This window comes from Bos javanicus, chromosome 9 (genome assembly GCF_032452875.1).
Source record: "Bos javanicus breed banteng chromosome 9, ARS-OSU_banteng_1.0, whole genome shotgun sequence".
NCBI lineage: Eukaryota > Metazoa > Chordata > Mammalia > Artiodactyla > Bovidae > Bos > Bos javanicus.
Window position 1 is genome coordinate 13,219,592 of NC_083876.1, and position 27,019 is coordinate 13,246,610.

The 27,019-nt window shown below is 39.6% G+C and overlaps 1 protein-coding gene and 1 long non-coding RNA gene across 10 annotated transcripts in view; one reads left to right on the forward strand and one right to left on the reverse strand.

The window, feature by feature from the left end:
- The window catches only part of SLC17A5 (solute carrier family 17 member 5), a 75,446-nt gene extending 74,973 nt beyond the window's left edge, over window positions 1-473 (reverse strand). For 4 of the 9 annotated variants that reach the window (XM_061427217.1, XM_061427215.1, XM_061427212.1 and 1 more), the window contains exon 1: window positions 1-223. In XM_061427217.1, coding sequence (XP_061283201.1) covers window positions 1-94 — 94 coding nt within the window. In that variant the 5' untranslated portion in view covers window positions 95-223. The other 5 variants (XM_061427210.1, XM_061427209.1, XM_061427211.1 and 2 more) reach the window with 2 other exon arrangements.
- On the forward strand, window positions 472-26,641 carry LOC133253685 (uncharacterized). The gene is made up of 3 exons (XR_009738378.1): window positions 472-2,512; window positions 13,385-13,526; window positions 21,516-26,641. It is a non-coding gene; the product is annotated as an uncharacterized LOC133253685 (long non-coding RNA).
- The last annotated feature ends 378 nt before the right edge of the window (window positions 26,642-27,019 follow it).

The following is a 27,019-nucleotide window of genomic DNA, read 5'->3' on the forward strand; positions in this document are numbered from 1 at the left end:
CGGTTTCCGCCCGCGGGGCGCGCTGCAGGAGCGGTGTGCGGTCCGAGCCCTCCTCGCCATCGCTCGGGGCCAAGTCCGAAACTGGGGACTTCATGACGTCTCCAGGGAGCTACGGCGCAAACCTGCCCCGCGGAAAAGAGAGCTCCAGCCTGACCGCTGAAGCCCCCCGCCCCAGGGCCGAGGTGGCCAGGGTGAGCTGGGCCGCTGGCACCACCCCCAGTCTGACCCCGCCCCCCGGCCACGTCGGTCATAGATCCCGCCCCGGGGCGGCCGCGCAGGCTCCGCCCCCGCCGCCATGTTGAGGTCGGGCCACTTGGCTGGCGGTGGGGCGGGGACGGCCGGGTTCCGGAGGCCTGGCTTGCTGAGGCGCTGCGGACGCCGAGTTGTCGGGCCCGCCAGCTGTAGGCCCGCTGGGTCGCTGGTATTCTAAAGACTAGTGTTACTCTTCCTTGCGCTTCCTGGTAAAGCTCAGAGAGCAGCGGGGACTGGGAACCTTAAGGCGGAAGACAAGGGCTTAAATCGTGCATCATTAAGGGGAGAACTTGGAGTGGATGGCATGTATATGACGTTCCGTTATGGTAGTAATTTGCCATAAAAGTGAAAGCCGCTCAGTCGACTCTTTGCGACCCCTTGGACTATCCAGTCCATGAAATTCTCCAGGCCAGAATACTGGAGTAGGTAGCCTTTTCCTTCTCCAGGGGTTCTTCCCAACCCAGAGATGGAACCCAGGTCTCCCTCATTGCAGGCGGATTCTTTACCAGCTGAGCCACAGGGAAAATTGCCATGGATATTAGCAACCCCAGTTCTTTCTGCCCGTGACAGCATATTGTCCCTAGGATAGCTTTGAAGGTGGAAAACAGGCAATAGATACATTGATTCCTATGTAATTGCCTACTTTGCAGTCAAAATACCCAGTTATCAGCAGTTTCCTGTGGTTCACCCTATGCAGTCATCTGACTTACGTCTCCACAGGGCATTTGCTGACTCAGGGAGAAGCGCTAGGAAAATCCACTATCTTGCCTTGGTGTGACCACCGGCAGTAATCCTGGGAACTGGAGATTAATGAGATATAAAAGCGGGGAAGAAACTCACAAGCCAACAGTTGAGTCAGCCAGGTCAGGCGCTTGGTGAGGTCCACGTGGGAACAAATGAGAGGGGTCACCTTTTTCCAGAGGGGAGGGTGGAAGTTACTGAAGGAATTCTTAACCTCTGCATGGGTAATGGCTAGGAAGGTTATCACGTTAAAACTAGGACAAATCAGACCTACTTTCTGAAATTACGTAGATTTTAAACTCTCTGAGGCGGATTCTGGCCTGTCAGAATTCTGTAGTGTTAGGAAGTTCACAGGTGGCTACACTTTGAATAGCAAGGTTATAAAGGACTTGAATCAGAAAGATTCCAACAAAAACTTGAAAGTTTTCAAACCACAAGAGGTCCTTTAAAAAAAATGCAAAACCCTATCCTTTTTATTTTAGAAGTTTTAAGTTTAAAGAAAAGTTGTGGAGATAATCCAGAGAGTTTTGCATACCATTTGTCTTGTTTGACATATAGCTGATATCTTAGGTTGGTATGATACATTGATAACATCTAATTAGCCATTGATAGGTTGTTGTTAATGGGAGTTCATACTTCATATTCAGATTTATTTAGCTTTTACCTAATATTCTTATTCTGTCCTAGGATTCCATCCAGAATGCCACATTATATTTAATCATTGTATCTCATGGGACTCCTCCAGACTTGACAGTTTCTCAGACTTTGCTTATTTTTGCTGACCTTGAAAGTTTTGTTGAGTACTGGTAGAATTTGTAGAAAGGCTCTCAATTTGGGTTTGTTGGATGCTTTTATTGTAATTAAACTGGAGTTACGGGTTTTGAAGAAAGACTGCAGAGGTAAATTGCCATCGTCATCACATAATTTCAAGAGAATGTGCTGTCAGCATAGCTCATCATGAATGGTTATCACTGGTGGTATTACACTTCATCACATGCTTGAGGTGGTGTTTGTCAGGTTTTTCCTTGTGTCAAATTCCTCTTTTTCCCCCTCCCATTCCATCCTTTCTCTCAGTATGTGCAGCCTGTACTTGAGGGGTAGGTACTTTATGCTTCCTCTCTTTGAAGGACAGAATTCTTTTGTTTGGAAATGTGTCTGTTCTCCCTGATTTGTTTATTATATGTATATATATATATATCTAAAATTTGAGACTCATATTTATTAAAATTTTTTACTTTACATGGGAGTATTGTTGATTGACAATGTTGGGTTAGTTTCATGTGTGCAGCAGAGTGATTCAGTTATACATGTACATGCATCATTCTTTTTCAAATTCTTTCCCCATTTAGGTTATTCTAGTGTACTGAGAGTTCCCTGTGCTAGACAGTAGGACCTTGTTCATTTTTTTTTTTTCTAAGCTGCGCTGCACTGCTGATGGAATCTGAGTTTTCCAACCAGGGATTGAACTTGGGCCAAGGCAGTGAAAGCGAGGAATCCTAACTAACCACTGGACCGCCAGGTAACTCCCATGGTTATCTGTTTTAAATATAACAGCGTGTACATGTCAATCCCAGACTCCTAATCTATCTCTCCCCCACCCCCATATATTTGTTTATTCAATCATTTATTTATGTTAATGTGGACTCATGGCTTTTTATCCTTTGGGTTATAATCCAGCACTTTGTTATTCATTTCATTGCTCAGATTGTTCCAGTTTTGGTAACTTGAGTGCTCCTCTCAGTTGGCTCCTGTACCCCTTTTATATGTCCCTGCCGTGTATTTTTTGAGCACTACCTTAGTTTCTGGTATTACAAGCTATCGCAGCTCATCCTGAATAGTCTCCGCTCCTGCCATTTCTCCAAGGGCAGTGATGTTAGCAACCAGGGTGGGTGCTGGGTGTACTTCTTGCTACTCTGTTGTCACTGATTCCAGGCCCAGAGGAGGCACTTTTGTTTTTGTTTCCTTTTATAATCTTCCCAAGAGAATATATATATATATATATATATATATATATATATATATATTTTAAGTATAAAGTAACACCTTTTACTTCCTTGTATCTGGCGTTTAATTCCTGCTCACTGCCATAAAAGATTGTTGTTGAGGTTATTTATTTATTTTTGATTTGTAATTCCTTCCTTTACCAGTACTCTCAACCAGTGCTGTTCAGTAGAAATATTATGCATGACATATATGTAATTTAACATTTTCTAGTAGCTACATTAAAAACTTAAGAAACAAAAAAGTAAAACAAGATGAAATTATTTTATAATATATATTATTTAATCAAATCTATCAAAATTTTTGCAAATTCAATATCTAATCAGTATAAAACACTTACTGAGGGACTTCCCTAGTAGTTCAGTGGTTAGGATTTTACCTTTCAACGCAGGGGCTGGGGGTTTCTTTAGCTTCTTGGTTAGGAAGCTAAGATCACACATGACTCCCCACATGACTCTGGACCAAAACACCAAAACATAATACAGAAACAATATTGTGACAAATTCAGAAAAGACTTTAAAAATGATCCACATCAAAACCAGAAACCATTTAATGAGATATGTTACATCCTTTTTTCCAGTTCTAATCTTCAAAATGTGGTGTGTATATTACACTTATAGCACATCTTTATTAAGACTGATCACATTTCAAATGTTTGATAACCGCATGTGGCTTGGGCTGCCATTTTGGACAGCACAGTTGTAGACCATGTGAGGGCTTACTTTTTCCCCAAATTCTGTCTTTGCATGGAAAAAGAATGTCTTCTGATCAGTGCCTAGTTCAAAAGACTAGCTCTTTTCTTCCTCTGTAAAATGGAGATACTAATAGAAACAACTATTATTGTTAAACAACTCATTTTGTTATTATGAGAAATAAATAAGATAATGCATGCAAGTCATGGTATAGGATGGGTTGTTGTTTAGTCACCAAGTCATGTCCAACTCTTTTGCTACCTCATGGGTTGTAGCCCACCAGGCTCCCTGTCCATGGGATTTCCCAGGCAAGAATGCTGGACTGGGCTGCCATTTCCTTCTCCAGAGCATCTTCCCTACTCAGAGATTGAACTCGTGTCTCCTGTGGCTCCTGCACTGGCAGATGGATTCTTTACTGCCACCAGGGAAGCACTACATGATGGGTAGTAAGTCTCAATATATGGTAGCTATTATCATTTTTATTGTTAAATTTGTTTTAGAAAATGAACTTACCCATCTTAGGAACTCCCTTATTTATATATTGTGAAATGTAGTTTATTCACAGTGTCATGTTATTTTCTGGTGTACAGCAAAGTGATTCAGTTACACACACACACACACACACACATACACACATATATATATATTCTTTTTTATATCCTTTTCCACTATGGCTTATTACAGGATATTGAGTATAGTTACCTGTGCTATACAGTAAGACTTTATTGCTTACCTATTTTATGTATATTAGCTTGTATCTGCTAGTCCCAAACTCCCAGTTTATCCCTCTCCCATTCCCTTTCCCCTTTGGTAACCATAAATTTTTTTGTCTATGTCTGGTAGTCTGTTTCTGTTTTATAAATAAACACATTTGGTGTCATATTTTAGATTCCACATATAAGTGATATCATATAACATTTGTCTTTCTCTTTCTAACTTACTTCACTTAGTATGATTATCTCTAGATCTATCCATGTTGCTGCAAATGGCTTTATTTCATTCTTTTTTTATAGCTGGCTAATGTTCTTTTGTATATATGTACCACATCTTTTTTTTTTTTAACTTTTTGTTTTGTATTGGGATACAGATGATTAACAATGTTGTGACAGTTTCAGGTAAAAGGCAAAGGGGCTCAGCCATACATATACAGGTGTCCATTCTCTTCCAAACTTCTCTTCCATCCAGGCTCCCACATACCACTGAGCAGAGTTCCATGTGCTATATACAGTAGATCTTTGTTGGTTATCCATTTTTAGTATAACACTGTGTACATGTCCATCCCAAACTCCCAATCTCGTCCTCCCATCTTCCCTCCCTGGAAACTATTAAGTTTGTTCTCTAAGTCTGTAAGTCTGTTTTATACATAAGTTCGTTTGTATTGTTTCTTTTTAGATTTTACATATGTGGGATTCCTAGGTGGCTCAGTGGGTAAAGATTCCCCCTGCAATGCAGGAGACAAAGGAGATGCAGATTTGATCCCTGGGGTGGGAAGATCCCCTGGAGGAGCGCATGGCAACCCACTCCAGTATTCTTGCCTGGAGAGTCCCATGACAGAGGAGCCTGGTGAGCTATAGTCCATAGAGTCACCAAGAATCAGACACGACTGAAGCAGCTGAGCATGCACACACATATAAGGGATGTCATACAATATCTCTCCTTCCCTGACTTACTTCATTCAGTATGACAATCTCTAGGTCCACCCACATTGCTGCAAATGGCATTATTTCATTCTTTTTAATGGCTGAGTAATATTCCAATGCCGATGGACATTTAGATTGCTTCTATATCTTGACTCCGAGAAGGCAATGGCACCCCACTCCAGTATTCTTGCCTGGAAAATCCCATGGATGGAGGAGGCTGGTGGGCTGAAGTCCATGGGGTTGCTAAGAGTCGGACACGACTGAGCAACTTCACTTTCTCTTTTCACCTTCATGCATTGGAAAAGGAAATGGCAACCCACTCCAGTGTTCTTGCCTGGAGAATCCCAGGGGCGGGGGAGCCTGGTGGGCTGCCGTCTATGGGGTCACACAGAGTTGGACACGACTGAAGTGACTTAGCAGTAGCAGTAGCATGTCTTGACTATTCTTAATAGTGCTGCTATGAATATTGGGGTGCTTGTATCTTTTAAAATTATGGTTTTCCCCAGATATATTCTGAGGAATGGGATTGCTGGGTCATATGGTAGCTCTATTTTTAGTTTTTTAAGGAACCTCCATACTGCATCAATTTACATTCCCACTAACAGTGCACAGAAGCTCCAATTTGATTTTTATTATACCTCTTTCAAAATACAAATCACTTTCTGTCCAGAATTATATGGATAGTATCTGACTGTGCAGCTGTTTCAGTTCCTTTCTGTAACTGTTGGTGTCCTAGGAACTGGCATCACGTCTCATTTATCTTTGTGAGCTGAGAAGTTTGTAACTCTGGTTCTTTCACTGTGCTTATCGTATTTCACAGTGCTTTGCCATGTTGGCCTTGGTGAAACTACCAAGGTGAAATATCAAATAGATATGTGTATATAGGGTGTAAAAACTCAATGGAGAGACAAATATTGGAACCACTAAATTTAGAAATAGTAAAACTTGTAAAGGAATTTTTGGATGAACATGTCACCCTAGAAAATCATCCTTTATTCCAGATTTTCCTCTAAAATAATTAATTATAAACACAAGTGATGATTATCAAGCTATAATGGTTATTGAGATACTTTATTCAATGTCTTAATTATTATTATTTTGCCACACGTGACAATTAATCATCTGAGAGTTTATTTCTTTGGGTTAATTTCAGAATTCTTTGTCATTTTATGGTTTTGAATCTCTAGGATTTAGCAACTATTTTCTTTAAATTGTATCACATTATTATATATTCCAGCATTTTGGAGATCTTTTCCTCATAGAATTCTGTGAAGTTCAGTTCCACTGATCATTTTTTTCTCAAATTATCTTTGTAACTTATACAGAGTGTTAGGCCAAATACTTGCCCAGACAATAGATTTTTGCAAAGGAGAGACACTAAAACTTTAGGTAGTACCAATCAGCCTGACTTCAAACGATGACCTAATGTAATTATTCAAGGAGGTCTGTTAAAATATTTTAAAAAGATAGGATTTGTAGGAGAATTTCTATTGAGTATAAGGTTTCTCTCTATTCTAAGAATATTGATTTTTCTTATAATACTTCTTTTCTGGCATCACAATTCTTGATTTCAAACTTTATTACAAAGCTATAGTGCTCAAAACAGTATGGTACTGGCATAAAAATGAAGACATAGACCTATGGAACAGAATTGAGAGCCCAGAAATAAACCCCCACTTATAAGGTCAACTAATATTTGACAAGGGTGTCAGTAATAGTCAATGGGTCAAGGATAGCCATTTCAAAACTGATGTTGTAAAAACTGGATAACTATATGCAGAAGAGTGAAATTGGACCCCTGTCTTACATCATTTACACAAATTAACTCAAAATGCATTAGAGACTTAAATGTGAGACCTGACACTGTAAAACCCCTTAGAAGAGAACATAGGAAAAGAGCTCTTTCACGTTGGTCTTGGCAATGATATTTTGGATATGACACCCAAAGTATAAGCAACAACATAAAAAATAAACAGGTGGAGCTACATTAAAATAAAAAGCTTCTGTACAGCAAAAGATACAGTCAGCAAAATAAAAAGAGTGGGAGAAAACATTTGCAAACAACCTATTTGATAAGGGGTTAATATCCATAATAAATGAAAGAACTCATTCAACTCAATAGCATAAAACCAAACAGTCTGATTAAAAAATGGGTAAAGGATTTGTGTGGATTTTTTTCCACAGAAGACATATATAGATACATGAAAAGATGCTCAACATCACTAATTACAGGGAAATGCAAATCAAAATCACTAGGTGTCACTTCATACCTGTTAGAAATTCTGTTGTCAAAAAGACAAGATAACAGATGTTGGTGAAGCTGTTGACGTGAGTGTAAATTGCTGCATCCACTAGGGAAAATAGTGTGGAGATTCCTTAAAAAGTTAGAACTAGAACTACCATATGATCCAGCAATTCCACTTCTGGATGTATGTGTATATATATATATATCTTTAGGAAGTCAGGGTCTTAAAGAAAAGTTTGCACTCCCATGTTTACTGCAGGATTATTCACAATAGCCAAGACATGGAAACAACCTAAGTGTCCATCAACAAATGAATGGATAAAGGAAATATAATGGCATAGTATTCAGATATATAGAAAAGGAAATTTTGCCTTTTGTGAGAACATAGATGGACCTTGAGGACATGCTAGGTGAGGTAAGTCAGACAGAGAAAGACAAATATTGTATTTTTTCACTTATATTTGAAATTTAAAAGCTGAACTTGAAAATAGAGAGTAGATTGGTGGTTGCCAAGGGCTGGCGGTGGGGTGAGGTAAATGGAGAGATGTCAGTCAAAGGGTACAAACTCCCAGTTACAAGATAAATAAGTTCAAGAGATCTAATGTATGTCATGGTGACTATAACTAACAGTACTGTACTGTATACTTGAAAGTTAAGAGAATAAATCTTAAATGTTATCAGTACATACACAGAGAGGCAATTATGTGAGGGTTTGGAGATGTTAACTAACCTTGTGAAATCATTTTATAATATATACATGTGTTAAATCATCACACTGTACACTTTCAGTTCAGTCACTCAGTCTTGCTGAGGCTTGCTGTACACCTTAAGCTTACATATATGTCAATATTTCAACAAAGCTGGAAAAAAAATTTCTCCTTTTCCCTGTTACAGTATCATCTGCATGTACCTTAATGCTCTCTCTACATAATACAGGTCTGATACTATTACTCCTTTAAAAAACCCCTTCATGATAACCTATTGCCTGGGTCTTCACATCTTTTGGTTGTGTACTACGTCAATGAAAATTCTGAATATGGACCCAATTTGTGTATTTTTATTTGAAATGACACATGAATATATATATATATACTCAATGAACACTCAAAATTAAAAAGGAAATGAGAAAATATAAATAGATGTTTTGATTTTTCCCTGAATCAGTTTGCATATGCTCTGCAGTGAGTGCCCCCCACTTTGGAGACTATTGTTTAGAAGATAAAATCTAAATACTTTGGTCGAGAACACAAGACCGTTACTGACGGGCCCCATTTTTCTTCCACCTTCCACCACTTCTGCACCTCTGGGTGCTGTACACATTGGACTCCACATCATGTTTTCTTTGTCTACTTCTTTTGTGCATGGTGAGTTCTTATTTGTTTGTGGACTAAAATGTCACATTTCTTTAAAGGTCTCTTGGCCACCTCTCCCTTTCTCATGCTCTCGTATGTATTGTTCATACATTTATATTAACACATTGTGCTATAACTAAGGCTGTTTATAGTGTGTGAGTCATTCCTTGAAGATAGGAACCTTGACTTACTTATCTTCCATTTCAGCTTTCAGCAGACAGAACAACTTAAGAAATATTTATGGAACCTCATATTATGCCAAGGGCCCGACCTGATTGCTATGAAAGCATATGGATGAATAAACATGATTTTTGCCTCTAAGGAGTCTATAAATAAAATGTACCTTGGAGAAAATATTTCTTAATTACTGTGCAAGGGAAGTACAAATATTTCTCTAACAATTATGAATTAGAGGACTTTTTTAAATGTATATTTTCTAGAGAACCAGTGGTATATGATTAATGTATTCCAGAGGACGATTGATCATATTTTTAGAAAGGAATTTAAAAAATGAACAGTCTGGACATATTTTCCCATATCCTGTTTCCTTCATGCAGCTGTACTGACAGATGTTCTCAGACAATGATCAAAATGTAAACAAAGTAAGGCAGGTAAATGTGAACAGTTTTTTGTCATGTTTACCTGACAGCATACGCTCAATTATTTTTATAGCAGGGTTTAAATTTTCTTAGTGCTTTACAACCTAACATAGCAATTGGGTAATTATTGTAATACACCCACAGATACATGGTTATTATAACCATTTAAAAGAGAGGAACTAATGCATGACAATTGAATGAAGTAAGTTGTCCAAGGTCAGTGAGAGGCACTATGGCAATTTAGGTTTATTGCCTTTTCTAGAATTCAGAGCCCCTCGGATGGTGGTGCTTCTTCATAATTTTCTTGATTTTCAACACCTCCTTCATTATCTTTGCATCTTAAAACTTTTGAGTACAATTTTGCTTACTCTCGGAAGTCATTTCAGTGATAAGTATATAATATGTGAAGTTAGTTGTTGACTACAAATTATATGACATTTTCTTTGTCAGTTTCCTTTCTTTTATTTGCTATATGGATGCTGAAAAAGCAGTCACTTGAAAAAGAGACATAAGTAATTTTGCCTCTGGGAAAATCCTGGAAAAGACTGATATGTAACATTTAAATACACTGAAAAATTTAGAAGATATGTTCTGGTTTTATCTCTTTGACTTTAGGGAATTTAAAATAAGTCAATTTTTGCAAATGTGAATTATCAGTGAAGCAGATAGTGAATCAGCTGGGAAAATCACATAAGAACCACAAGAAACAGAATGACCTTCAGAAATAAGCTGAAAGTGCATGTAAAGCAACTTAAAATTGAATGACTCAGGCAGATTAGAAGATTAAGGTTCAAATTTGTTCTTTTAACTAGTGTGTGAAACCACAGTGCTGTTGAGTCAGCTCTTCCTGATAATCCTTTTTGGTCAGAATTCTCTGCACATATACATTCATATTTTCTGATTAATGAAGGATATACTGGATTAGAAACTAATTGTTACTTTATAACAGGAAAAATAATCTGAGAAAATGGGATCTGGATATTAAAAAGTTGTCAGATCAGTTCAATAGCTCACTCGTGTCCGACTCTTTGCGACCCCATGAACTGCAGCACGCCAGGCCTCCCTGTCCATCACCAACTCCCGGAGTCCACCCAAACCCATGTTCATCGAGTCAGTGATGCCATCCAACCATCTCATCCTCTGTCATTCCCTTCTCCTCCTGCCCTCAATCTTGCCCAGCATCAGGGTCTTTTCAAATGAGTCAGCTCTCCGCATCAGGTGGCCAAAGTATTGGAATTTCAGCTTTAACATCAGTCCCTCCAATGAACATCCAGGACTGATCTCCTTTAGGATGGACTGGTTGAATCTCCTTGCAGTCCAAGGGACTCTCAAAAGTCTTCTCCAACACCACAGTTCAAAAGCATCAGTTCTTTGGTGCTCAACTTTTTTTATAGTCCAATTCTCACATCCATACATGACTAATGGAAAAACCATAACCTTGACTAGATAGACCTTGTTGGCAAAGTAATGTCTCTGCTTTTTAATATGCTATCTAGGTTGGTCATAACTTTCCTTCCAAGGAGCAAGCGTCTTTTAATTTCATGGCTGCAATCACCATCTGTAGTGATTTTGGAGCCCAGAAAAATAAACTCAGCCACTGTTTCCACTGTCTCTCTATCTATTTGCCATGAAGTGATGGGACTGGATGCTATGATCTTAGTTTTCTGAATGTTGAGCTTTAAGCCAACTTTTTCACTCTCTTCTTTCGCTTTCATCAAGAGGCTCTTTAGTTCTTCTTCACTTCTGCCATAAGGGTGGTGTCATCTGCATATCTGAAGTTATTGATATTTCTCCCGGCAATCTTGATTCCAGCTTGTGCTTCCTCCAGCCCAGCGTTTCTCATGATGTACTCTGCATAGAAGTTAAATAAGCGGGGTGACAATATATAGCCTTGACGTACTTCTTTTCCTATTTGGAACCAGTCTGTTGTTCCATGTCCAGTTCTAACTGTTGCTTCCTGACCTGCATACAGGTTTCTCAAGAGGCAGGTCAGGTGGTCTGGTATTCCCATCTCTTTCAGAATTTTCCACAGTTTACTGCGATCCACACAGTCAAAGGTTTTGGCATAGTCAATAAAGCAGAAATAGATGTTTTTCTGGAACTTTCTTGCTTTTTCCATAATCCTGCGGATGTTGGCAATTTGATCTCTGGTTCCTCTGCCTTTTTTAAACCAGCTTGAACATCTGGAATTTCACAGTTCACATCTTGCTGTAGCCTGGCTTGAAGAATTTTAAGCATTACTTTACTAGTGTGTGAGATGAGTGCAACTGTGCAGTAGTTTGAGCATTCTTTGGCATTGCCTTTCTTTGGGATTGGAATGAAAACTGACCTTTTTTCAGTCCTTTGGCCACTGCTGAGTTTTCCAAATTTGCTGGCATATTGAGTGCAGCACTTTCACAGCATCATCTTTCAGGGTTTGAAATAGCTCAACTGGAATTCCATCACCTCCACTAGCTTTGTTTGTAGTGATGCTTCCTAAGGTCCACCTGACTTCACATTCCAGGATGTCCGGCTCTAGGTATCCCTATAACCTGCCAATGAACACAATAGCACCTTATTTTTCCTTATATAAACTTATATAAAAGGTTATATAAATTCAGTCATATTTAAGATGACACGTGAGTTTGCTACTTTTTAAAAAAGGGCTATGATTAACCCTTTTGTAGAGGAATAGCTGAATTTTCATTTTTTAGGTATTTTTTTTTAACCTCTATCTTCTTTACTGTTGAATTACAGTTTGATATTTTACAAGTCAAAAATCGATGAATATTTCCTCTTAGGAAATTGAGCATATTTCCCCCTTTTTTTTGGTCATTAATTAGTCTGGTGTCTGACTAAATGATATCCCTTTTTAGTTAATCTGTCTTTTCCTTCTAGTTGCTTTTAGTAACTTGTTTTTGACTGTTCTCTTTTGGTTCACTATTATGCATCTAAGTGTGGATTCGTTATTTATCTGGCTTCCAATTTGTTAAGCTTTCTGAATTTGTACACTGAGACATTTATTACCATATGTAAAGTAGACAGCTGGTGGGAACTTGCTGTTTAACACAGGGAGCTCAGCTGAGAGCTCTGTGATGACCTAGAGGGGTGATGTGGGGTTGGTATATGTATACTTACGGCTGATATGTTGTTCTATGGCAGAAGTCGATACAACATTATAAAGCAGTTATCCTCCGATTAAAAATCAATTAAAAAATCAGCAATTCCCAGTATTCATGAAAGATGTAGACTTCCAAATTTAGCTATTTTTTTTAATAGGACACATTTATACTTGTTTTCTGTACCAGTAATTTAAGTAAAAAGAAAAATGCAGTTATGTTGAGATTATCTTTTAGTTGAGTATCTCAGGAATAAAAATACCGATCTTACAAATCACTAGCTATAATGCTAGTAAATCAGAATCTTATATTTAATCCTTTCTATTAAAAGAAAATTCATCAGAACTGATTACATCAGTTGATGAAACGATTCCAGTCTCTATCATTAGACCTCTTTTTGTTTAAACAAACAAGCACCAAAGAACAAAATTCAAACAATAACAACAGCCAAGGCAAAACCGAAACTCAGAGTTTTCATGATTGATTAACCCCTTCAACTCAAATAAAAACCAACAACAAGACATAGAGTTAAAAATGCTAATGTGGTAGCATCATGACGTATAAAGGAAAGCAGTCAAACTAGGTCACGGTTTTAACACACAAGATGTGTCTATAAAATAACAAAATTGTGTTCAGGAGTGAAGAACTGGTTCTTCATAGAGTTTTACAAAGAAAAATTCCTAAGTATTTTGAGAGAACTGGAGAAAAGGTATTTAATCTGTTAAAACTTGCATTATCTTTTTCATTAATTTGTGTTTATTCAGGAAAAAAAAATCTCAGTAGTCTACTGCTGGATTGTCACACTACTATCTGTCATGTAGCCAAAGCTGACAGCTTAGCCACAGTGGTGTCAGCAGAGGTGGACCCCACACATCCGTTTTCATGGAGAAGAGCATGAGTGACCTGGTAAGGAAGACTCTGTCTTTTACTGTGGCTACAAGGTGGGGCCATGGGGAGGACTTTGATCTGAGGCAGGCACTTCTTTACCACTGAGCCACCAGGGAAGCCCCTACTTAGGCTTGAGTTAATTAAATGTTTTGATACAGATTTAAAGAAATGAATGCTACCCTACCTTTGTGAAGCTTGGAAGGGATTTTCAGTGATAGCTTCAGTTGTGTCTAAGAGTCATTGTTGGCTTTTTTCTGATTGCTTTGGCAAGGGAATGTATACATTGAATGCTATGATGCAGGTTAAGGAAATTACTTTACTTTTGGATTAGACTATCAATACATTAAACTTGAAAAGAAATTCCAGTTACTACCTAAGACCCAGTCATCCCCCCACAGTCCCCCTCCTATTGCTGTGCAGTAGGTGGTCCTAAGTGAAAACCCAGCCTACGTTCTAATCTGCTTTGTTATGCCCTTTAGTCATGCTGGGAAAGGTTGAAGGCAGAGGAGATGTTGGAGGCAGAGGATGAGATGGTTAGATAGTATCACTGACTCAAAACTGTAGGAGACAGTGAAGGACATGGGAACCTGGAGTGCTTCAGTCCATGGGGTCGCAAGGAGTCGGTCATGACTTAGCGACTGAATGACAACGTGAGGGAAACAGATCAGCACAATCCTTAAAAAACATTTCAAAATATGTGCCTTAGCATAAACTTTCCATTATGAAAAATTTCAAAATGCATGAATGTGGAGAGAATAGAATAATAAACTACTGCTGCTGCTGCTGCTAAGTCACCTCAGTCGTGTCTGACTCTGTGTGACCCCATAGACGGCAGCCTACCAGGCTCCTCTGTCCATGGGATTTGCCAGGCAAGAGTACTGGAGTGGGGTGCCATCGCCTTCTCCCAATAAACTACTATTGACAAGTAATTTGATTCTGATGATTATCAGTATTTTGCCAAGTTTGTTTCATCTATCTCCCATTCAACTAACTTGTGTCTCCCTGTCCCCCATTCCTCCATAACCATCACCAGACTATTTAAAACCAATTATCAGACATCATTTCCTACATTTCAGGTAAAAGATTAAAAATGATGGTGCCATTATTACACTAAAATTACAATGCATGCATGCTAAGTCGCTTCAGTCATGTCTGACTCTTTGCAACCTTATGGACTGTAGCCCGCCAGGCTCCTCTATCCTTGGGATTCTCCAGGCAAGAATACTAGAGTGGGTTGCCATGCCCTCCTCCAGGGGATCTTTCTGAATCAGGGATTGAACCTGCATCTCTTATGTCTCCTGCATTGGCAGGTGGGTTCTTTACTACTAGTGCCACCTGGGAAGCCCCAAAGCATAATATTCCAATTATAGTATCATCTAATACTTATTCATATTAAAATTCTCCCAGTTGTCTCAAAGATGTCTTTTTACTGAATAAGTTCAATTAAAAATTGGTTTTATTCATAGATCAGTGGATTAGAATACAGAGCCCAGAAATAAACCCACACACCTATGGTCAATTAATCTATGATAAAGGAGGCAAGAATATACAATGGAGAAAAGACAGCCTCTTTAATTAGTGGTACTGGGAAAGCTGGACAGCTACATGGAAATCAATGAAATTAGAACACAACCTCATACCATACACAAAAATGAACACAAACTTGTTTAAAGACCTAAATGTAAGACATGACACCATTAAATTCCTAGAAGAGAACTTGGGCAGAATACTCTTTGACATAAATTGTAGCAATATTTTTCTGAATGAGTTTCCCAAGGCAAAAAAAAAAGAAAAGGAAAGACAAACAAATGGGACCTAATAAAAGTTAAAAGGCTTTTTGTAGCAAAGGAAACCATCAACAAAATGAAATAACCTATGGTATGGGGGAAAGTATTTGCAGATGACACAATAGACAATGGGTTAAGATCCAGAATATAAAAGAACTCATACAACTCAGTATCAAAAAACAACTCAATCAGAACAACAGGCAGAAGATCTAAATACACATTTTCCCCAAAGAAGATATAGAGATGGCTAATAGACATATTAAAATATGCTCATTATTATTAGTTATTCAGTTCAGTTCAGTTCAGTTCAGTTGCTCAGTCGTGTCCCACTCTGCAACCCCATGAATCGCAGCACGCCAGGCCTCCCTGTCCATCACCAACTCCCGGAGTTCACTCAGACTCACGTCCATCGAGTCAGTGATGCCATCCAGCCATCTCATCCTCTGTCGTCCCCTTCTCCTCCTGCCCCCAATCCCTCCCAGCATCAGAGTCTTTTCCAATGAGTCAACTCTTCCCATGAGGTGGCCAAAGTACTGGAGTTTCAGCTTTAGCATCATTCCTTCCAAAGAACACCTGGGGCTGATCTCCTTTAGAATGGACTGGTTGGATTAGACAAATGCAAATCAAAACCACAGTGAGGTATCAGTCACCTCACACTAATTAGTATGGCTATCATCAAAAAATCAACAAATACTATAAGACTTCCCTGGTGGTCCAGTGGTTAGGACTCTGTGATTTCAGAGCCTTGGGCCCACGTTCAATCCCTGGATGGGAACTAATATCCTGTAAGCCACACTAAATTTTTTTTTTTAATTGGAAAAAAAAAGAAACAATGCCATGTTGTTTCAGAAACATGGATGGACCTAGAGATTGTCATACTGAGTGAAGTAAGTCAAACAAAGAAAATTATCATATGATATCACTTATATGTAAAATCTAAAAAAAATGATACAAATGAACCTATTTGCAATCAGAAATAGAGTCACAGATGTAGGAAACAAACATAGTTATGAAGGGGGGACGTGGGGGGAGGGATAAATTGGGAGACTGAGACTAACATACACACACTATTATATGTAAGATAGTTAACTAATAAAACCTACTGTATAGCACAAGGAAGTCTACTCAACACTCTGTAATGACCTACATGGGAATAGAATCTAAAAAAGGGGGGATATATGTATATATATAACTATTCACTTTGATATACAGCAGAAATGAACACATTTTAAATCAACTATACTCCAATAAAAATTAATTTTAGTAAAGTCTGTAAATAAAATGGAACTTCCCTGGTGGTCCAGGGGTTAGGTCTCCAAGTTCTCACTACTGAAGATCCGAGTTCAATCCCTGGTTGGGGAATTAAGATCCTGCAAGCCATGCAGTGCAGCCAACAACAAAAAAGCCTACAAATAATAAATGCTGGAGAGGGTGTGAAGAAAAAGGAATACTTGTACACTGTTGGTGGGAATGTAATTTGTGCAGACAGTATGGAAAACAGTATGGAATTTCCTTAAAAAGCTAAAAATAGAGCTACCATATGATCCAGCATTTCCAGTCCTGGGTATATATCTGGAAAACAAAAGATCTATTTAGAAAAGATACATGCGCCCCAGAGTTCAGAGCAGCACTATTTGCAATAGCCAAGACATGGAAGCAACCCAAGTGCCCATCAACATTTAATATATATAAAATGGATAAAATGGAATATTACTCAGCCGAAAGAAGGAATGAAATATTGCCATTTGTGGCAACAGGGATGGACCCAGATAACATCATGCTTAGTGAAATAAGTCAGAGAAAGACAAATACTGTATGACATGAATTATATGTGGAATAGAAAAATGATACAAAATATTATTCAGTAATATTAAAAATAACACAAATGAATCTATAGACAAAACAGAAACGGACTCATAGACATAAAGAACAAACTTATGGCTACCAAATAGGATGGGGATGGAGAGATGGGGAGGCACAAATTAGGAGGATGAGATTGATAGATACAAGCTACTATACATAAAATAGATAAGCATCAAAGATTTACTGTTTGTAGCACAGGGAATTATACCCAATATTTTGTAATAACCTATGGCACCCCACTCCAGTGCTCTTGCCTGGAAAACCCCATGGATGGAGGAGCCTGGTGGGCTTCAGTCCACGGGGTCGCTACAAGTCGGACACAACTGAGCAATTTCACTTTCACTTTTCACTTTCATGCATTAGAGGAAGAAATGGCAACCCACTCCAGAATTCTTGCCTGGAGAATCCCAGGGATGGGGGAGCCTGGTTGCCGTCTATGGGGTCGCACAGAGTCGGACACAACTGAAGTGACTTAGCAGCAGCAGCAGCAGGATAATGAAATACATTTACAAAAAAATTGAATCAGTATGTTGTATATCTGAAACTAACGCCGTATTGTAAATCAACTATACTTAATTTAAAAAATTAAAGTTAATTAACTTAAAAAATAAAAATTTGTTGTTTCTCTTATTTAAAAAGTTAACAGATTTTATTCCTTAGAGCATTTTTAGGTTTACAGAAAAATTGAACAGAATTCATAGACAATTCCCTTACTTCCTCCCCTCATGCCCAGTTTCCCCTATTATTAACATCTTGCACTGGTGCATTGATGTGGTACATTTGTTATAATTGATGAGCCAATAATGAAGTATTAGTATTAACTAAAGTTCATAGTCTACCTTAGGGCTCACTCTTACTACTGTGCAGGTCTATGGGTTTTGCCAAATGTATAATATCATATATCCACCATTACAGTATCATGTAGAATAATTTCTCTGCCCTGAAAATCCCTTGTGCTCTATACATCACTTCCTCCCTGCTCTCTCCCAAGTCGTGGTAACCAGTGGTCTTTTTATTGTTTCTAGAATTTTTCCTTTTTCATATAGTTGGAATCATATAGTATGCAGCCTCTTCATCCTGGCTACTTTCACTTAGCAATAAGCATTCACACATTTAAGGTTCCTTCATGTCTTTCTATGACTTGATAATGGGTTTCTTTGTATTGGTGAATACCATTGCATTGTATGGCTTTGTTTATCCATTTACCTATTGAGGGACATCTTGGACATCTTGCTTCCAAGTTTTGGTAATTATGCATAAAGCTGCTGTATATTATTACATGCAGGTTTTTTTTTTGTGGACTTAAGTTTTCCACTCATTTGGGTAAATAACTCAGAGCATGACTGTTGGATCACATGGTAAGATGTGATTTAGTTTTCTAAGAAAGCACTGAACAACAGAAGACCCTCTAAAATGGCTGTGCCATTCTGCATCCTCACCAGCACTAAACAAGAGTTCCAGTTGTTTCACATCCTTCCCAGCATTTGGTGGTGTCTAGAGTGTCCTGGAGTTTAGTCATTCTAACAGGTGTGTAGTGCTGTCTCGTTGTTTAGATTTGCAGCTCTTTAATGACATAGGATGTTGAGCATTCCAAGTCTCTTAATCTGTAACAGCTTTATACCTTTCTGTTCCCCTTGCCATGCCATTTACCTGTTAAAGAAACCAGGCCGTTTATTTTGCAGAATTTTCACATTCTGACAGATTCATGATGTGTAAAGTACATGCTTTTTGACAGAAGTTTAGTATCATCTTCATGTTTGAAAGAGAAAACACAAGTAAGAACTTACTGGATGGAAAGACCTTAAGATACTACTGTGCTTAGTCGCTCAGTCGTGTCTGACTCTGCAACCCCAGGGACTGTAGCCCGCCAGGCTCCTCTGTCCATGGAATTTCCCAGGCAAGAATATCGGAGCAGGTTGCCATTTCCTTCTCCAGGGGATCTTTCTGATCCAGGGATCATACCTGTGTCTCTTGCATCTCCTGTGTTGGCAGGTGGATTCTCTACCACTGTGCCTAGATTATACTCTATTTTATATTATTGACAGTTCAATTTAATATTTTAAAATATATTGCCTACAAGGGATAGACAGGCATTATGTTCTTTTGGAATTCCTCACACATTTCACATGACAGATTTGTTTCTCTTTTTTGTAAATTTGTCTGATTTCACAATAACTGATAGGGTTAAAAAAACCTCTGGCCAATGTGGAGTTAAGTCTTTTTAGTTCTTTTCAATAGACTTTTAGTGCACATTAAAAAAGATGTTGAAAATATAACTTTCTAAAATTGCTTTAGGCTAAGTATACATTTTGGAGAAGCTGTGTTGTGACTCCCTTCAGGAATAATGAGAGCACAAAGGAAATGTCTGATTTACAATCAGTTCAAGGGGGGTTCTATCAGAGCATCTTACTTTCTTGTTTACAGTTGATATCTTGGCCATGATAGTTCCTGTTCCTTGAAGCAATAATTTCTCTTGACAAATAGTTTTTTCTAAATGAAGGCTCTACTACTCTATAGTTTATTACTTTTTAATTTCTGCGTTTTAAATGGTAATGTGGAAAGTATTGTCGGTGTTGTGGTGATCTATGGACTGATGCACAGACAGATTGAAAATTGAGTTATTAAGCAGAACTTTTTTTTTTAAGATTTATTTATTTTTGGCTGTGCTCGGTCTTTGTTGCTGCATGCGGGCTCTCTCTAGTTGCTGTGCGTGAGCTTCTCATTGCGGTGGCTTCTTGCTGTGGAATACGGGCTCTAGGCTCATGGGCTTCAGTCGTGGTGCGTGGGTTTAATTGCTCCATGGCATCTGCAGTCTTTCTGGAGCAGGTATCAAACTTGTGTCCCCTGCATTGGCATGCAGATTCTCAACCACTGGACCATCAGGGAAGCCTAAGAAGCAGACTTTTTGAGTTTTTAAAAAATATACATCTTATCTGTTTGGAAGCAACAAACTACTTTAAAAAAATAAGGATTTCCTTTAGTGAAGAGCTTAAAATATAATGTATATTGTTATCACTAAAGTTCCCATGTCATATATATTTTTGGGGATTGATGAATTTTTATCGAGATGTCTAGTATTTGTATGGAAACTGTCCTTCAGTCTAGGCAGACCTGCTGGTGGTGCAGTTCAGACCCATTCCTACACAGAAGGGGTCTCTCAATTTTTCTGTATAATTTTATTTATTTATTTGTTTTTGGTTGTGCTGGGTCTTTGTTGCTGTGTGGGCTTTTCTTTAGTGAGCAGGGGCTAGTCTCTAGCTGCAGTGCTCGGACTACTCACTGTGGTGGCTTCTCTCGTGGCAGAACACGGGCTCTAGAATTCAGGCTCAGCAGTTGTGATGCACGGGTCCAGTTTCCCCACGGCATGTGGAATCCTCCCAGACAAGGGATTGAACCCATGTCCCCTGCATTGGCAAGTGGATTCTTAACCACTGGATCACCAGGGAAGTCCATGTCATGGAGTTTTGAGTTGAGGATGCCTTTTGACTGCATATATGCCAGAGGTAAAGCTGTGAATTGGCCATGAGAGGTCCCTGTGATAGATGGCTTTGCTGTACAACAGCAGTCCCCCACCTTTTTGGCCCTAGGAACCAGTTTCATGGAAGATAGTTTCCCACAGACTGGGTTGGGAGGGTGGTTTTGGGGTGATGTAAATGCACTACATTTATTGTGTACTTTATTCATATTATTATTACATCAGCTCCACCCCAGATCATCAGATATTAGATCCCAGAGGCTGGGGATCCCTGATGTATGGGACTTCAGATTTAAAGCCTGGGCCCAATATTGTTACTCAACACTACTCCAGGGTCTGCCTGGGTGGCTGGCTGCTTCTGGAGATAGCCGACGTTGGGAGATCCTTCAGGTCTGCTCCGAGAATTGTGGTGTTGACCCATGGAAACCTCTTTTCACAGCAAAGTTCTCAGTACAATGGAAATTGACGTAGTCCTACTTTTGGGTCTTGGAGAGTCTGTTCTCCAGGAGTTCAAGCGGAAGGTATTTTTGGCACTGAGCTGAGGTCACCTCCAATTTTCAGTTAGAGAAATTGAAATTCTTTTGTCCATGGTGTTGTCTATAGTGATGAATACAAGGCTATCCGCCATCTGGGTAGAAATCCTAAAATCCCTGTGGTCTCGTCCTCCTGTGCTTCCTCACATTTCACGTGACTGTGGTGTGAGCGGAGGCTGTTGATGGTCCATTTCACTAAATGTTGAAGCAGGTGACATTAAAACGCTTGTGTTAGGTAGACTCTTAATTATAGAACAAATGTAAGAGTTATAGTTCTTATCTTCTAAGAATTTTTTTTCTTCTAAGAGTTTTTATCAGTAATTGTTTTGTCATTGTCATATTGTTACAGGAATGTTTACTTCTCTCTCCTCCTTGGTTTGACCCAGGAAGCATTTATTACCAGGCACAGAAATGCAACCCACTCCAGTGTTCTTGCCTGGAGAATCCCAGGGACGGCGGAGCCTGGTGGGCTGCCGTCTGTGGGGTCGCACAGAGGCGGACACAACTGAAGCGACTTAGCAGCAGCAGCAGCAGCAGCATACTGTTTGGATGGTGTGGAGACACCAGTAACATGTTGCATCGATTGTTATGACCAGCAGGTGGCAGGCTGATGCAGAACGACAGTGCCCTGGGAAACGACAGCGTTCAGCGTCTGGCTTATTCTCTGGTCAGAGGGGCACGCAGGCTTTTCCAAGACTCAGAATGCAAGCTGGACGAGTTCAACCGTCTGTCACCTTATGGACCTGTCACCCAGTTACCTTCTCCTCTTTATTTCTTCGTTTAGACCTTCAAACACAAAAGACTAAGCATCCTATTCCAGGTAATAGAGTTATTGCCATACTATTGTAACGTGACCCAAGGGCCCCCTTATATAGATGCCTGGAACTCAGAGGGTCACACTCTAAAAGTTTGAGTCCTGTGATGAAAATTAAAACACCACCAAAGAACCCAGAAGTGGGTGATGGGAATTTATAAAAAGAAGGGTTTATTACTACCGTCCTTAAAGAGACAATATAACTCAACAAAATTACCTCCTTTTTCAATGTTTATGAGAAGTCAATAAGTTTCAGTCTAAATTGGCCTCCGGGAGTCCGCTGCTGGTGGGGAGCCAGGTCTTTTCTCTTTCACTGTATTTTTTGTTTTTTTTTTCCTGCACTGAAGTGGTGTTGCCTACCGGCCCTCAGTGTCTCAATCAAAACAGTGCCACTTTGTCCCCATTTTTCTTCAGATTGGACAAAGTCTAGTTTTTGTTCAAACCCATCTGCGTTGAAATGACTTCCGTGGGAGTGGAGGTGCCTGACTCCTGAATTACTCCTGACCCTAGGCTGCCTTCCCCTCCTCCGCCCCAGCTCTGTGTTTCAGGCCCCGTCTTCGGGTCCAGTGCTAGCCTGTGTCCTTGTTCAGAATCCCAGCTCTTCCTTGTTAGTTCTATCCCCATGTTACTGATTAGGCTCTACCACTGCCACCCAAACTTCTTGCCTGTTCTTAATCTGTTTCAAGACTCTGATGCTGTTACCATCAAGTCAGTTAAACTTTTTCATGTCCCTAGGGTTGCTTGATGGAAAATAATTATATTTGTCCCTCAGTGTCCACTGGGGATTGGTTCCAGGTGCCCCCATATAAAAATCTAGGGATGTCCTTATATAAAATGGCGTAATATTTGCATATAATCTATGTATATCCTTCCTTACATATGTTAAAGCACCTTTAGACTACTTACAATACCTAATACTATGTATATACTATGTAAATGGACTTCCCTGGTGGCTCTAGTTGTAGTGAAAGTGTTAGTCATTCAGTCTTGTCTGACTCTTTGCCACCCCATGGACTGGAGCCTATCAGGCTCCTCTGTTCACGGAATTCTCCAGGCAAGAATACTGGAGTGGGTAGCCATTCCCTTCTTCAGGGGATCTTCCTGACCCAGGGTTTAAACCCAGGTCTGTGTATTGTAGGCAGATTCTTTACAGTCTGAACCATCAGGGAAGCCCTAAATAGTTGTAAGTACAAACATAATTCCTATGTAAGTAGTTGCCAGTTCCTGGTAAACTCATGTTTTGCTCTTTGGAACTTTCTGGAAAATTCTTTTCAAGTATTTTCAATCTGTGGTTGGTTAAATATGTGGGTACAGAACTTGCAGATATGGAGGGCCAGCTTAAAAAAATTTTAATTGAAATGTAGTTGATTTACAATGTTGTGTTAGTTTCAGGTATATGGAGAACCAACTTTTAATAGAAAATTCAAGAGATTATACAGATAAACTCTTGGAACTAATAAGAGTTCAGCAGGAATGGTGAATACAAGATCAACATGCAAAAAATAATTGTATTTTTTATACCATCAATAACCCCTTAGGTAGGGTTTCTCTGGTGGCTCAGTGGTAAAGAATCCGCTTACCAATGCAGGAAGCGCAGGTTCGACCCCTGAGTCAGGAAGATCCCCTGGAGAAAGAAATGGCAAACCACTCCAGTGTTCTTGCCTGGGAAATCCCATGGACAGAGGAGCCTGGTGGGCTACAGTCGATGGGGTCGCAAAGAGTTGGATGGGACTTAGTGCATGCACGTGCACACACGCATACGCACACGCACACAGAGAGAGAGAGGGAGAAGGCAGAAATACACACCCAAAGAGAAAGGGTATGGACGTCTTACCTAATGAAGTAAAGAGGCGGTTTAATCATTTATATAGGGCAGTTCCTCTAGGTCTTTGTTCTTCTCTGGCCAACTGTCTCACTTCTTTTCCCTCATCTGACCTGTTTTAGGGTCCTCCAAAATATGCTTGTTCATGTTTTTACCAAGATGGATTCTAGCACAAAGGCCTGTGGGAGGTTTGACCACATTTATCTTGGGGTGGTGTCCCCCTCCCTTTTTGACACCCCCAGTCTTCCTGCATATGTATAGTCAGGGAGGTTTCCCTGACCTCAGGAGTGGTCATCTTGTCTCTTTATTGCAGCAGAACCCAGCTTCTGCCATTAACTTTATCCTTAGAGTGTTTAGGGAAAACAAAGCTCCAGTTTACTCTACTTGACAAACTCAAACTGCTCAGCCCGGGGCCCACATATTTCCTGTTGTTGCTCTGTAGTTGCTCAGTCCTTTCCGACTCTTTGTGACCCCCTGGACTGTAGCCTGCCAAGCTCCTCTGTCCATGGGATTCTCCAGGCAAGAACACTGAAGCGGGTTGCCATTTCCTTTTCCAGGGTATTTCCCAACCCAGGGATTGAATCTAGGATTCTTTACCATTTGAGCCACTAAATAAGCCCCTACATACCTCCTACCTCACAAGTATGGGAACCTTCAATTTCATAAAGGTGTTCATTTTCATAAGTTAAATAAAAATAAAATAATAAAAATTCAAATAATAATGCCATCACTCTTTTCCCCATGGAATTAGACTGATTCTAAAGTTCATATGGAGGAATAATAGTCAAAGTACAGCCAAAAACAATTCTGAAAAGGTACTATAAGAGGTGATTTACTTAGTTAAATTCCAAAACTAGTAGATTCCAAAACTCAATACAAAATTTTATTAATTAAAGCATGTGGTGTCTGGCCCAATGATAGACAAGCAGATTAATAGAAGAGAAATAATCACTAAGAAAAATGACTAAAGTGTTTATGGGACATTGATATAAATGTGATGTATTAGAATTTCTTTCTGTGAGTGACAAAAACTCAAAATGACAATGGCTTAAACAAGATATTGTTTATTTCTCTTACCTGTTAGTCCAGAGGAAGTCAGGGACCTAGGTTTTTATCTTTTAAAAAAAAATAATTTTATTTATTTATGTTTGACTGTGCTGGGTCTTCACTGCTGTGTGGGCTTTTCTGTAATTGTGAAGGGTTGGGGCTTCTCTCTAGTTGTGGTTTGAGGCCTTCTCATTGCAGAAGCTTCTCTTTGGAGCACAGGCTCTCGGGTGCACAGGCTTCAGTAATTGTGGCACATGGACTTGCTAGTTGTGGCTCCTGGCTCTAGAGCACAGGCTCAATGGTTGTGGCACACGGGCTTGGCTGCTTTGAGGCATGTGGGATCCTCCTGGGTCAAGGATCAAACCATGTCTCCTGCATTGGCAGGAAGACTCTTTACACTGAGCCACCACGGAAGCCCCTAGACTTACATCTTTTTATACCACTGTGCATGGCCTGCTTTTCTAAACTCAACTAATGGTTCAGGATGGCTTCTGCAGCTCCAACCAGCAAGTCTACAAGCAGCATTCTACAAGCAGGAAAGAGGTTAAGGAATGGAAAATGAATGCTTCCTCTGAGGACATTTCCAGAAGGTTGCACATGTTACTTCGACTAACAACTCATTGGCCAAGACATGGCCCCAGCAGCTGCAAGGAAGGCTGGGAAATGTCATGAATTCTGTTGCCTATGTTTCCAGCTAAATCCTGCTACAGGTGGCAATACAAATCAATGGAAGAAAGATTCCTTATTTATTATATATGTCAAGACAGTAGATACATGAGAAAAAGTAGAGTTTTTGATACTTTCTTCACACTGTACATAAAAAGTTTTGATGAATTAAAAACCTAAATGTGAAAAATAAAACTTTAAGAGTACTTGAAGAAAATATAGGAGATTATCTTTATGGTTGCAGTAGAAAGATTATTTGTTTAACAGGAGATATGAAAAGCACAACCCGCTAAGTATGTCTGATAGATTTGCACACATTGTAATGAGAAGCTTCTGTGCCACAAAAGACAATAAACAAAAAGAGAGCCTAAGAAAGGTATTTGTAATTTATATGCTAAGATAACATTTTAGCATCCAGATTATATGTAGTACTCATAAATCTGTAAGAAAAAGGCAACCTAATACAAATTGGACAAAGGACTTCATGAGGCAGTTTCCAGAAGATGAAAACAGAATGCACCTAAATGTACCAAATACCCTTCTACTGAGAAAAAGGTTAAAGAGAATTTCTTTAAAAAAACAATGATTTATTTCTTTGTCTATGGCTGCGCGGGGCCTTGGTTGCTGCCCTCAGGCTTTTGTTAGTTGCTGCGAGCTGAGGTTACTCTAGTTGTGGCGGTGGGCTTCTCATTGCAGCGGCTTCGCTTATCACAGAGCACAGGCCCTAGGGTGTGCAGGCTTCAGGAGGTGTGGTGTGCAGCCTTAGTTCCCCTGCGGCATGTGGAATCTTCCCTGACCAGAGATTGAACCCGTGTCCCCTGCATTGGCAGGCAGACTCTTAACCACTGGACCATCAGAGAAGTCCTAAAGAGAATTTCTTACTTACCAAAAAGTAAAAAAAATAGAAAGGCGATTAACCTGTGAAAATATATTCAACCTCACTAGTAAGACTACTAAATGGAAGAATGCATTCTAAGTTACAGTGATGCTTGATTCTGGACAGATCAGATCAAATATCTGGTGAGGGAGAGGAATAGGACTGGACAACGGAACAAAAGGGTAGTTTAACTTGTTATATAACTAACTCCTAGCCTTTAAGTTAAAAAAAAAAAGAGAGAGAGAGAGAGCAAGAGAAATAAGGAAAAAACCATGCCACAGAGCCTCTCAGTTAGACTTTTCTTGGCTTCATGGGCACACTCTCGGGTAGGGCCTGCTGAGGTCTGCAGGAGAGGGTAGAGGGGAGTGTTGGAGTTACTGCGCTTTTACTCTGCTTTTGTGCTGGCCTTCCTGGGGCCGTGGCTGAGGAGTGTGGGCCACCTTTTGTGCAGAAGCCCTGTGGCTCTGGTTCTGTTTGCTGCTCATTCTCTAATCTTGCAAATGATGAGCGTGCCCTTTGCACTGACATCTTCAGTCAGCTTCTCCTGGGGACGTACAGGATACCTGAGTCAATTTATTCTCTCTCCCTTGGCAGTCTGTCCTTCAGGCTAAAGCCCAGGAATTCTAA